The sequence below is a fragment of the Oryza glaberrima genome, chromosome 11 (assembly GCF_000147395.1).
Source record: "Oryza glaberrima chromosome 11, OglaRS2, whole genome shotgun sequence".
NCBI lineage: Eukaryota > Viridiplantae > Streptophyta > Magnoliopsida > Poales > Poaceae > Oryza > Oryza glaberrima.
Window position 1 is genome coordinate 21,624,198 of NC_068336.1, and position 13,220 is coordinate 21,637,417.

Consider the following 13,220-nt stretch of genomic DNA (forward strand, 5'->3'; position numbering starts at 1 on the left):
AAAAATGTAATAAAAATGAGAAATTATTGTGTAGATGCGATGCAGCAACGTAAGCCGGCCCGCTAGTTTCTAGGCCAGAAGGCCCATGAAGATATCATTTTGTGGGCCTAAATTCCGGCCCATCTATGTTCGGTCCATCGATAGGGTTTCCTCTCGCCGCCGCGCTCCTCCCCTCGGTTGAGCAAATCAATCCGCGGTGGCGGCGGCGGCGGCGGCGCCGCAGGAGAGGCGGCGTCGCGGCGCCGGCAGTGGTCCACGTCAGCTTCTACTGCAATTTTAGGTACCTTCTCCCCCATCTCCCTCTCGTCGGAGAACGGCGGTTTAGTTAGCTTCTTCGTCGTCGCCGTCTTGATTGGTGCTTCGATTTGGCGCGGCGATAGATTTAGATTTTTTTTTTTCCTTTTCCCAATCTCCCCGTAGTTGCTTCGGTGTGTTTGTCGATGCATACGGCATACGCATCTTACTGTCGACATACGTACGGGTTCTGCACAACCGAGTCTGAGGTCATACGAACCCTGATTTCTCATCATTCTCTAGTTGAAACTTTGTGTGGTGTAGTGCGTTTCAAGTTCGGAGATGTGTAGAGGCTTATTTAGGACGGTTTGGGTGATAATATAGATTGCTAATATATGTTCTTTTTGTATCGAGGAATGAAGGCAGGTTGCTCTTTTGGCATTTGATCCTATGGAGCTTGAAATGTTTGCACTAGTAGAGGTAGGGGTGATCATGTCCCCTCCTCTGTTCATGGTTAGGGTTCATGCCATCTTCTTCTATAGCGTTTGGCTGTATAGGTAGGTTACACCGAAATGTTCAGCTTCATTGCCTGAATTTCAGCTTGAATACAAGCAGCTGCATAGAACACTGAAGCCTAGTATCACACACACCCCAGTGGTTGAATAATAACTAGTACGCCTTTTCTTTTTGCTGGTCAGTTCTTCCCATCTAAGGTTTGGACCATTGTTCATGGCACTGCTGTGGTATCTATCTCGTGATTGTTCTCAACTATTTGGAAATGACCAGATTTTAGAAACTTTTTCCGTTTGTGAATTTCAAAAGCTTGTGAAGAGTCTATTGTTTTGTTTCATTTTAGAAGTCATTCAGCCTTTACTGTCCTTTCCTTTTCTTTTCGCCAGAAGAGCAATCCTCCATTCCTAACCCTTAGCGCAGGGGACAAGTCTGCATGTTGTTGTCGGGCCTTTGGTCCATTTCCCTTTTTCTTTCAATCCGTGAGGCCATAACTTAATGCATAGTTGTTTGGCAGATTATTTATGTATCTATGCTTTACAAATTAACATGTTCGATAAATTAGTGATGCATGTAGTGAATCTTCCTTTCTTGAGGTATTTGTTTGGACAACTTTGTTTACTTGTTGCTTTATTGTCGTTGCTATTCACTACAGCATTTGACCACGCATCAATTTTAGTCCATCCTCTGCGAGTGGGTTCAGCATATGGATTTGCCAGGTCCAAGATGGAAGAAGGGCAAAGATGGCAAGGACTTCTCAGCACTAGCAGCAGCTAATCCCATGTCAGTCATTGTTGCTGAGCTCAAGGCCTCATTCATAAGCTCAAAGCCTGTGGCAGTTTTGTCAGGTCCAGGTGGCGGTGCCATTCTTGGAGTTGAGCCAGAGCAAGCCGTGATCCTAAACCGTGCTGCCTTTGGCCACACCGTCGAAATTGCTGCGGCACAGAAGCACTGGTTCCAACTTAGCCCTGAGGAGGTCTTCTACCTCTGCCATGTTCTGAACTGCATCAGGGTTGAGTCACACGACAAGAAGCAGATGAGTGATAAGCAACTGTGGAATCACTTCAGGTCCATGTCGGAGTCCTTTCCAGAGATGTACAAGGCTTACTCGCATCTGAGATTGAAGAACTGGGTGGTCAGATCAGGGTTGCAGTATGGTGCAGATTTTGTGTCTTACCGTCACCATCCAGCACTCGTTCACTCAGAATTTGCGGTGGTTGTGGTTCCAGAAGGCGCAGCGTTTGGCAATAGGTGTGGTCGTATGGAGGTGTGGTCTGATCTACTATGTGCTCTCCGGGCTTCTGGCAGTGTAGCCAAGACATTGCTTGTTCTGACCATCAGCAGCGGCAGTTGCGAACTGAGCTCCCCAGATTGCTTAGAACAGCTTGTTGTTCACGAGAGAACAATCACTAGATGGATACCGCAACAGTGCCGTGAACAGCGGTCTGAAGCAAGCAGAGATGAAGCCAATAGGGAAGAACTGATTAGCAAAAAGGAAAGTGTAGAGTTCAACCTCTGGGGTGTGATACTTGGCTTCAGTGTTCTATCTAGCTTGCTTGTATACAAGCTGAAATTCAGACAATGAAGCTTAGCATTTCTATGTACTGCGGAGATACTAGTTTTGATCCAGTTGCAATTTCAAATCCTCAGTTGGCACTCTTTGTGAACATTTCTTTTGGTTTATTGATATGACGAATAAGTAGAACGCAACCGGATCTGACTGGAGAGAGAGGGATTTTCTTTGTGAGCTGTGAATAGACCTTTTTTAGATCTGAATACAGGCACCACATTGGCACTCTCGGTACTAAAGGGCTACACGGCCAAGTGAAATCCAGGTACACTAGATGCTTATCATTAGCATAGAAACAGAATTACAGAAGTAGTAGCTATGACCATACAATGTTTGCCTACATGAAAAAAAACAATTGCAAAAATTTAACAAATAGGCTTTGAATCATTTTGCCATTTTTTGGGGGAATACATGTTGCCTATTGTAATGCAGGGAAATTATGAGTTCACTTTTTGGTCACCCCGCAACTGCAAGCATTATTTACTTCTTTTCATGCATTCCTTAGATACAGTATAAAAACATGCACCTTTCCTTTGTCAGATGCCCCCCCCCCCCTTGTGTTCTGCAATTATATGGTTCAATTCATGCCATTGCTGTGTGATGAAAGGTTTGTAGGATTTGTAATGACGCAATTATGATTTTTAGTATTGCATTTTTTTGGTTTGGATGGTGATTACAACATAAAGGAATCCAGGGAATCAAAACTATCAAAAAGATTCGAAACAACTGAAACCACCAAAAGTTTTGATAGAGTCAAAAGTCATCGAACTCGAAAGAAGATATGAAGGCAGCGAAGGATTCAAAAGAACAAAAGAAGGTACTGAAAGACTCGAAGATACTGAAAAGCGCAAGAAAGACTCGAAGATACTGAAAAGCGCAAGAAAGACTCAGAAGAGCAGGGTTCACTAAAGGATTCAGATGAACTTAAACAAAAGAGCAACAAGAGTGTGGCATTTGAGCCGGAGAAGGAATTGAAGTGTGACTGCCATCCAACCTCTGCTTATCAGAGCACATATCCGAAACACAACTCATGGGGCCTCTTTGCTGCCTCATGATCTTTGAGGATGAATAGTTACTGCAGCTAGAGGTCTCTAGACATGTAAGCCCTGAACTCAACAAATATATTTTTCGTTGCAGTCTTGATCATGTCAACTAACTTGATCATTGCATTTATTTTACGGGCCAAAAAAAATCAGCCCGGTGTAGAGAGCCTCTTTGATTAGGTAGCAGTCTCCAGGAGCCATTCCATCAAGAAAGCAAGGAAAATGGAACTCACCTCCTTGTCCTAAGTTTATCCTATGTCAATTGTTCTGACATGTCATCATGTAACATATTTCTCCAATATACACCAGTAGATGAGTAATGTAGAAATCTGCCATGTTTAGTTGGTGATGAAATGATGATGCTTTTTTTTCCCTGAAGCTGTAAACCTTGTTTAGTTGGTAGAATTGAGACCATATCAATCAGCATTGCATCGTAATCCTCTCTGGTTGATTATCTGGAATCGTTTCCTCCTGTTGATGAATACCCGGATTTTGTTGTTTATAAAAATAAGGAAAAAAGAACGAGAAAAAGGCCATTTAACGAGCGGTGTAAATATGACCCCTGCACCGAAGGCCCATTTATGATCTCGATGTGTGGGCCTAATTCCCACCCGTGCGTTAATGGGCCGGGAAATCCCGGCCCATTTAACCTAGCCCTAAAGCTAGGGTTTCCTCTCGCCGCTGCCATATAATAGCTCTCTCCTCTTCACTCCTCGCCGCCGCGCTCCACCTCCCCTCGAGAAACCCAAGCTCCAGCAATCGGCGGCGGCGGCGGCGACGCGGGAGAGGCGGTCCGGCGACGATGGTTCACGTCAGCTTCTACCGCAACTGTACGTAGCTCCTCCTCCTCCTCCTCTCCCTCTCTCTCTCGTCCAAGAACGGCCGGCCTTAGCTGTTGTGTTCTTCGTCGTCGTCTTGGTTGGTGCTAGTGCGATCTGACGCAGCGAGAGAATGTTCTCCTTTTATTTTTCCCTCTTTTCTTGCTTATGTGTCTTGGTTGATTAGCGAGTGGCGGTTAGGTGATGAGGCGATGGCTGGTTCGGTTGGCGAGATGATCTGGATCAAGATTTGCCTCGACGCGGTCTGTTCCCGTAGCTTTGTTCATATTCTCGTCTCCACTGCGTTGGGTCCGTATCTATGCCGATTAGTTCGTGCTGATTTGAACTGACCGCGCATTCTGTGGTTGAAAGTTGCGTGGTGCGGATTTAATTTCGAGATATGTAGTAGATTATTTGGGGGTTCTAACTAGAATGCTAATATGTGTTGATTAGTACTGTGGAATGAGGACATGTTTTACTCCTCTGGCATTTGGTATTATGTAGCTCGAAAATGTTTATTTTCTGTTATGGTACAAAATTTGATAATTTACCGGTTTTAAGGACTAGAAATATGATATTCATTAACTAGAGTTTTTTGTTCTCAAATACTCTGTTTGATCACTCATTTTGGTGGAATGGAGTTATGCATAAGCTTGTGAATTTTGTTATGAAAATGAATCATGGCGTTTAATATAGAGGACTATATACTGGTAATGCACTAACTGTATGTTTGTCCATAGAGTGATCTATCGAGAACTATATTTGTTAATTTTTTTAAAATTTCTGTGTAAGTTGTATTATACTAATTGTATTCTATATGTATCTTTTCTTAAATATATTATATGATAGTTCCTGATAAGATCTTTCAAGTATTGTCGCTTTAGGTCATGAATTCCATTTTACAGTAGGACAAATAATTTAATTATGTATGATATGGGTAACCAGGGATAACACAGCAAAACTAAATCTGGCATTTACTGTACACAAGATCCCTACTACTATTTGTCTTGAATACCCATACTATTATTGGGCGTAATCTCAACAACTACTGTAGTTTTCTTTATTTGTATTGTTGCATTGTCTTTCCGGGTTGTGTGTGCAGTTGCTTTCTTGCTTTGTATATTTTTGGGGTCAGGATATAAGGAATTTGCGACTGTAGGGCTTCTTTCTATGTTATTGTTTGGTTCCTCATCAACAACTATACTATCTGCAGTGGTTTCTTTCTCTGTCATGTGTTGTGAACAAATTTATTACATCATTGCAGATGGTAAGACATTCAAGAAGCCACGTCGCCCTTATGAGAAGGAGCGTCTTGATGCAGAGCTGAAGCTAGTGGGTGAGTATGGACTGAGGTGCAAGCGTGAGCTGTGGCGTGTTCAGTATGCTTTGAGCCGTATCCGTAACAATGCAAGGCACCTGCTCACACTTGATGAGAAGAATCCACGCCGCATCTTCGAGGGTGAGGCACTGCTTCGCCGCATGAACCGTTATGGGCTCCTTGCTGATGGGCAGAACAAGCTTGATTATGTCCTTGCCCTCACTGTTGAGAACTTCCTCGCAAGGCGTCTTCAGACTCTTGTCTTCAAGGCTGGCATGGCCAAGTCCATCCACCATGCTCGTGTCCTGATCAGGCAACGCCACATCAGGTATGATTATTTAACTACTACAGATCCCCTGTCTTGTAAATGGGTAAATATGAAGCTCTAACATTTATATTACAATTTCCATGGCTCAGTATGTTCTCTCTTTAGTTTGGATTCCCAAGTATGCTTCTATATGATTCTTCTACAGCAGCATGGAAGCTGTATCATTCTCTCATAGTAATCGTTCACTGTATATTCATCATTTCTCTTGATCTAGCATTGTGTAGGCAGAGCTAAAATGTCATTTTAGGCACAACACATGCTCTATGAGCTGAAAGCTGAAGGTCATAATATATTAGTATTGGTCCTGTACTCCTGTTAACTTCCCCTCATTTGAGGGTGCAGATGCTTTCAAGTTAGTCTTTTTCGTGCAGTTGATACTCTTGTTGGGCTTGTCAATGTCGCATTTGAGAGTGTTACTCTTTTCATGTGTACATATTACCTGTGATGTTTAACTTTGAACAAGCAATTTGGCACGCACCACGTGCTGTTGCTGTAGTTCGTTACTTTACATGATGTTCCTTTACATCAATGTTCCTTTACTAGTGTTACTCTTTTCATATGTACATATTACCTGTGATGTTTAACTTTGAACAAGCAATTTGGCACGCACCACTTGCTGTTGCTGTAGTTCGTTACTTGCCTGCTGCAGTGTTATAATTCTAGATTAGTTTGTTAGGTTGAACTATGTACAGCGATGATGAGAACATTTGGCAACTTCACATGATTGTCCTGAAAAAGGCTACTGCCACAACATTCTTTAATGCACTCTAAAGTTACTATTTTAGAGGACTTGTCGACCATAAGTTGAACGTGATGTTGCTATTGCTAATATTTTTTTCCAAGTTGATAGCCTTTCTGAAGATCATTCATTAAAGTTTCAAATCACTGTGCAGGGTCGGCAGACAAATTGTCAACATCCCATCATTCATGGTGAGGGTTGAGTCTGAGAAGCACATTGACTTCTCACTGACAAGCCCATTCGGTGGAGGCCCCCCTGGTAGGGTGAAGCGGAAGAACCAGAAGAAGGCAAGCGGCGGTGGCGGTGACGGTGAGGAAGAAGATGAGGAATGAGAAAAGAAGTTTGCAGCTAGTTGTTTCCGTAACGATCATAAAACTTTCTGTGCTGAGTAACTGGGCCCAAATTCTGTAGCTTGCCTATCTGGGTTTCAGAATTCAAGCAGGTTGTGTCCTTAATATGTTGGTTTATGTTAGCACTTTTTGGCATTATGTTAGGTAGCTCGAATTAAAGATATATCTGGAGATGTTTTTGCATTCGGCATAGACTTGTGGTTAATGCCGTTTTATGGATTCGTTTCATGGTAATCCTCACTCGTACCAGTGTGCTTGAACTAGTGATACTCGTACCGATGCTGTTTTTAGTGTTTTTATGGATTGGAAGTTGCAACATGGATTATGGAGTTGTTAAGATTAATTTAGTAGCGTGTCAGGTAATATTTACATGTTCGGACCAAAAGATCCAAATCCAATCATACAGCGCATTTTCCTACAAATGGCGTTCGCTAGATAATTCACTCCTATGTTATCGACAAATTTTGAAGAAGTGTCATCAAAATCCAACGAATTCCGTCAAAAACCTGTTACTGATGGCATTATTCAGAAGATTTTTCCTCCTGTTCTTTTTGCGTTTCAATACTCTGCTCGAAATTTTTTTTCCCTCCTATTTTTTGCATTTCAACTGATATCACCATCATCCTGATGTGATAATCAGAGCAATGTACAAAATTCTCTCAAACATTAATGAGGTTCAGAAAATTTCTCCTTTTGCATTTCAAAATCAGTAAACGACAATGATTCATTCACTATGCATCCTGGGAAGAAAAGAAAAGAGGAGGCAGGGGCGAACGGGTAGCAGCAGCATAGCCAACACCGGCTGGTGTAGGCGTATGGCCTCCTATGCACATATAGCAAAGGAGGAAAATGAGCAGCTAACCATTCATACATGCAAAGATATTTTTTACAGCATAGGCAAGAAATCACCACATCAGGCAAGAAAAAATGGTTGCCAGATTTGCCAGGTCCGCGTAACATAGAACACATGTCAGGCAGATGGGAGCAACAATGTTATTACAGCATCAAAATTCACCGGCTCGACGGCGATCGCCGCGGCAGTCGCCCGCGCGAGCAGTGAAGCTGCGACCCCGGAGGTGGAGGCGGAGCGAGGCGAACCCGTGGAAGATGGAGTGAGGTTCCGGGGGAGCATGAGGCCGTGGCGGCTGCCCTGACCGCGAGCTCCATGGATGCCCGTGATCTAGAAGAAGAAGTCGAGGCAGGGGTTGTCGGAGTCGGCATAGGTGGCGGATCGAGTCGTTCTCGGTGCAGGCCTTCCATGGCTTCGGTTTCTATCCGGAGGTCCTCCCGCTCCTTCGCAGCCTGTCCGTCGCCGCCAAGAAGCTCGCTTACAGCTGCCATGGCGCCTGCCTCCACCTCTGCACCCGTCGCCGCGGCGCCCGGCCTTGCCTTAGCCTCCACACCCACCGCCGCGGCGCCCCGCCTGCGCCCGGCCAGCTGTCGCCACCGCTCCACCGCGCCGCCCGTATGCTGTAAAAAATGAGAGAGAGAGAGAGGAGGAGGAAGGAAGAGAGAGGATGACGTGGTCACCTGACGTGTGGGACCCATGCTGACTCTGTCGCTACGTAGGATAAAATCGGGGTCAAAACGAGCAAAAGAATATAAAGTGAACGGTTTTTGTTAGTCGAGGGACGTCCGGTATCTGGTTTTACGGTCGAGGGACGATTTTGTATCTGGATGACAAGTTGAGGCACCTTTTGGTGTACTTTTTCCTTGCAAATATGGGCCGATATGTGGGCCTAATTCCCACCCGTGCGTTAATGGGCCGGGAAATCTCGGCCCATTTAACCTAGCCCTCAAACTAGGGTTTCCTCTCGCCGCCGCATATAAAAGCGCTCTCCTCTTCACTCCTCCCCTCGGGAAACCATAGCTCCAGCAATCGGCGGCGGCGGCGACGCGGGAGAGGCGGTCCGGCGACGATGGTCCACGTCAGCTTCTACCGCAACTGTACGTAGCTCCTCCTCCTCTCCCTCTCTCTCGTCCAAGAACGGCGCGTCGTCTTGGTTGGTGCTAGTGCGATTTGGCGCAGCGAGAGAATGTTCTTTCTCTTTTATCTCTTTTTCTTGCTTCGGTGTGTTAGTTGATTAGAGAGTGGCGGTTAGCTAATGAGGGGATGGCTGGTTCGGTTGGCGAGATGATCTGGATCAAGATTTGCCTCGACGCGGTCTGTTCCGTAGCTTTGTTCATATTCTCGTTTCCATTGCGTTGGATCCGTATCTATGCCGATTAGTTCGTACTGATTTCGACTGACTGCGCATTCTGTTATTGAAACTTGGGTGGTGCGGATTTAGTTTCGAGATATGTAGATTTTGGGGGGGTTTTAACTAGAATGCTAAGATGTGTTGATTAGTACTGAGGAATGAGGACATGTTTACTCATTTGGCATTTGGTACTATGTAGCTTGAAAATGGTTGTTTCTGTTATGGTACAAAATTTGATAATTTACCTGTTTTAAGGACTGGAAATATGAGTTGCATTAGCTAGAGTTTTTTTGTTCTCAAGTACTCTGTTTGATCACTCATTTTGGTGGAATGGAGTTATGCATAAGCTTGTGAATTTTGTTACGAAAATGAATCATGGCGCTTAATATAGAGGACTATATACTTGTAATGCACTAAATGTTTATTTATACATAGAGTGGTCCATCGAGAACTATATTTGTTAATTTTTTTAAAATTTCTGTGTAAGTTGTAGTATGCTAATTGTACTCTATATGTATATTTTCTTAAATATATTATATGATAGTTCCTGATGAGATCTTTCAAGTATTGTCGCTTTAGGTCATGAATTCCATTTTACAGTAGAACAAATAATTTAGGTATGTACGATATGGCTAACCAGGGATAACACAGCAAAACTAAATCTGGCATGTAAGCTATTTATGGGTTAATCAGACACAATGTTATGAACTGTTTTATAAATCCTTGTCAAACATGGTTGTATCTCTGAAGCTCTTATAGTATTTACTGTACACAAGATCCCTACTACTATTTGTCTTGAATATCCATACTATTATTGGGCGTAATCTCAACAACTACTGTAGTTTTCTTTATTTGTGTTGTTGCATTGTCTTTCTGGGTTGTGTGTGCAGTTGCTTTCTTGCTTTGTATATTTTTGGGGTCAGGATATAAGGAATTTGGGACTGTAGGGCTTCTTTCTATGTTATTGTTTGGTTCCTCATCAACAACTATACTATCTGCAGTGGTTTCTTTCTCTGTCATGTGTTGTGAACAAATTTATTACTTCATTGCAGATGGTAAGACATTCAAGAAGCCACGTCGCCCTTACGAGAAGGAGCGTCTTGATGCAGAGCTGAAGCTAGTGGGTGAGTATGGACTGAGGTGCAAGCGTGAGCTGTGGCGTGTTCAGTATGCTTTGAGCCGTATCCGTAACAATGCAAGGCACCTGCTCACACTTGATGAGAAGAATCCACGCCGCATCTTCGAGGGTGAGGCACTGCTTCGCCGCATGAACCGTTATGGGCTCCTTGCTGATGGGCAGAACAAGCTTGATTATGTCCTTGCCCTCACTGTTGAGAACTTCCTCGCAAGGCGTCTTCAGACTCTTGTCTTCAAGGCTGGCATGGCCAAATCCATCCACCATGCTCGTGTCCTGATCAGGCAACGCCACATCAGGTATGATGATTTAACTACTACAGATCTCCTGTCTTGTAAATGGGTAAATATGAAGCTCTAGGTATTATAATTTCCATGGCTCAGTATGTTCTCTCTTTAGTTTGTATTCCCAAGTATGCTTCTATGTGATTCTTCTACAGCAGCATGGAAGCTGTATCATTCTCTCATAGTAATCGTTCACTGTATATTCATCATTTCTGTTGATCTAGCATTGTGTAGGCAGAGCTAATGTCATTTTAGGCACAACACATGCCCTATGAGCTGAAAGCTGAAGGTCATAATATATTAGTATTGGTCCTGTACTCCTGTTAACTTCCTATAATTTGAGTGTGCAGATGCTTTCAAGTTAGTCTTTTTCGTGTATTTGATACTCTTCTTGTGCTTGTCAATGTCGCATTTGAGAGTGTTGAACTTAATTGCACAACATTTTTCTAAACAGGATTCAATGTTCCTTGAGTACAAGTGTTACTCTTTTCATGTGTACATATTACCTGTGATGTTTAACTTTGAACAAGCAATTTGGCTCGCACCACTTGCTGTTGCTGTAGTTCGTTACTTGCCTTCTGCAGTGTTATAATTCTAGATTAGTTTGTTAGGTTGAACTATGTACAGCGATGATGAGAACATTTGGCAACTTCACATGATTTTGTCCTGAAAAAGGCTACTGCCACAACATTCTTTAATGCACTCTAAAGTTACTGTTTTAGAGGACTTGTCGACCATAAGTTGATGTTGCCATTGTTAATATTTTTTTCCAAGTTGATAGCCTTCCTGAAGATCATTCATTAAAGTTTCAAAATCACTGTGCAGGGTCGGCAGGCAAATTGTCAACATCCCGTCGTTCATGGTGAGGGTTGAGTCTGAGAAGCACATTGACTTCTCACTGACAAGCCCATTCGGTGGAGGCCCCCCTGGTAGGGTGAAGAGGAAGAACCAGAAGAAGGCAAGTGGCGGTGGCGGTGACGGTGAGGAGGAAGATGAGGAATGAGAAAAGAAGTTTGCTACTAGTTGTTTCTGTAATGATCATAAAACTTTCTGTGCTGAGTAACTGGGCCAAAATTCTGTAGCTTGCCTATCTGGGTTTCAGAATTCAAGCAGGTTGGCCTTCAGATGTTGAGTTAGCACTTTTTGCCACCATGTTAGGTAGCTCGAATTAAAGATATGTCTGGAGATGTTTAATTTTGGTGTTTTTATATGTTTTTGCATTCGGCATTGTGGTCAATGCTGTTTTATGGATTCGTTTCATGGTAATCCTCACTCGTACCAGTGTGCTTGAACTAGTTTATACTCGTACCAATGCTGTTTTCAGTGTTTTTATGGATTGGAAGTTGCAACATGGATTATGGAGTTAAGATTAATTTAGTAGCGTGTCAGGTAATATTTACATGTTCAGACCAAAAGATCTAAATCCAATCATACAGCGCATTTTCCTACAAATGGCGTTCGCTAGATAATTCACTCCTATTATGTTATCGACAAATTTTGAAGAAGTGTCATCAAAATCCATCGAATTCCATTAAAACCCTGTTCCTGATGATTCAGAAACACCCTGTTCTTTCCTGCGAAAAAAAGAAACACCCTGTTCGTTTTGCATTTCAACACCCTGCTCGAAAATTTTTCCACCTTTTTTTTTTTTTTTTTTTTTTTTTTTTTTGCATTTCAACTGATGTACCCATCATCCTGATGTGATAATCAGAGCCATGTACAAAATTCTCTCAAACATTAATGAGGTTCAGAAAATTTCTCCTTTTTTTGTATTTCAAAATCAGTATACAACAATGATTATGCATCCAGGGAAGAAAAAGAGAAGATACAAAAATTAGGGAATAATTACAGCCAGAGGAGGAGGAGGGCTAAGACGCCACTATGCTTGCCATTTGCCAACTTGCCTTCACATCCACTGTCAATGCTGCCCAAGCATATATCATTTTCCAACAGGGAAAGTTTGGTGATCCTACTTGTTGTGATTCTATATGACATGGACTACCTCATGATCGTCCGTTTTTCTTCTCCCCTTTTTCTTCTCTTTTTTCTTCTTCTTCTTTCTTGGACAGGACAGCACAGGTGAGAGATGGTACCTCTCACAGAACTCATGTCCACTTCGGCATCTCCTTTCTTTTTCCTACTCTAGCACAAAACAAAAATGAAGTGAGGAATGGTTTTGTCTTTTACGGAAACCGTGTGATCCGAGCAAAATCTTGCAAGAAGAAATGGAAACAAAATCTTGCATGAAGTGAGCAATGCTATGAGTGAACTTTCATGGACTTAGCAAAATATGCTGTCCATGTTCAATAATTTAAACTTGATCAGTCGGTCTTCAAACCCATAAAACTTATTGGCATAGCATGTATGGACACTAGTGTTCAATTAAGTATGGTCACTCTTTTCTCAATAACGAATTTAGAATTACTTGGAACTTCCAATAATATGGAAGTATGGTGTGGAACGAATCTTAATACGATTATATATTTTTTAATAATTTAATAACCTACAAAATAGAATAATATAATAATTTTTTTGTTGGTCAGTTTTGAAATAAGAGAGTCAATGTTGTCTAGTGTCAACTATTCGAAAAAAGGTGGGAGTATGAAGCAGGCAATAAAATCGTGGCCTCCTTAAACACCACATAGAATTGTCTCTAGTTTTTTAGGATTCACTTTCTGAAACTAGTGATC

The 13,220-nt window shown here is 42.6% G+C and overlaps 2 protein-coding genes across 4 annotated transcripts; both read left to right on the top strand.

Annotated features, from left to right (window-relative positions):
• Window positions 1-151: 151 nt before the first annotated feature.
• On the top strand, window positions 152-2,853 carry LOC127754452 (probable tRNA-splicing endonuclease subunit Sen2). Its single transcript, XM_052279991.1, has 2 exons — window positions 152-280; window positions 1,400-2,853. Exon 2 carries the CDS (start codon window positions 1,451-1,453, stop codon window positions 2,327-2,329), a length of 879 nt encoding a protein of 292 aa, XP_052135951.1. The 5' UTR covers window positions 152-280; window positions 1,400-1,450; the 3' UTR covers window positions 2,330-2,853.
• A 1,184-nt stretch (window positions 2,854-4,037) lies between these two features.
• Window positions 4,038-11,802, top strand: LOC127754453 (40S ribosomal protein S9-2). Of its 3 annotated transcripts, none has more exons than XM_052279994.1 (3): window positions 4,038-4,187; window positions 5,440-5,821; window positions 6,715-7,193. In XM_052279994.1, the coding sequence occupies exons 1-3, from the start codon at window positions 4,160-4,162 to the stop codon at window positions 6,890-6,892; spliced, it is 588 nt and encodes a 195-aa protein (XP_052135954.1). In that variant the 5' UTR covers window positions 4,038-4,159; the 3' UTR covers window positions 6,893-7,193. The 3 variants fall into 3 exon arrangements, with proteins under 3 accessions (XP_052135954.1, XP_052135953.1, XP_052135952.1); XM_052279993.1 differs by lacking the exons at window positions 5,440-5,821; window positions 6,715-7,193 and adding exons at window positions 10,164-10,545; window positions 11,356-11,802 and having other exon boundaries at window positions 4,039-4,187; XM_052279992.1 differs by lacking the exons at window positions 4,038-4,187; window positions 5,440-5,821; window positions 6,715-7,193 and adding exons at window positions 8,742-8,857; window positions 10,164-10,545; window positions 11,356-11,802.
• Window positions 11,803-13,220: the final 1,418 nt, after the last annotated feature.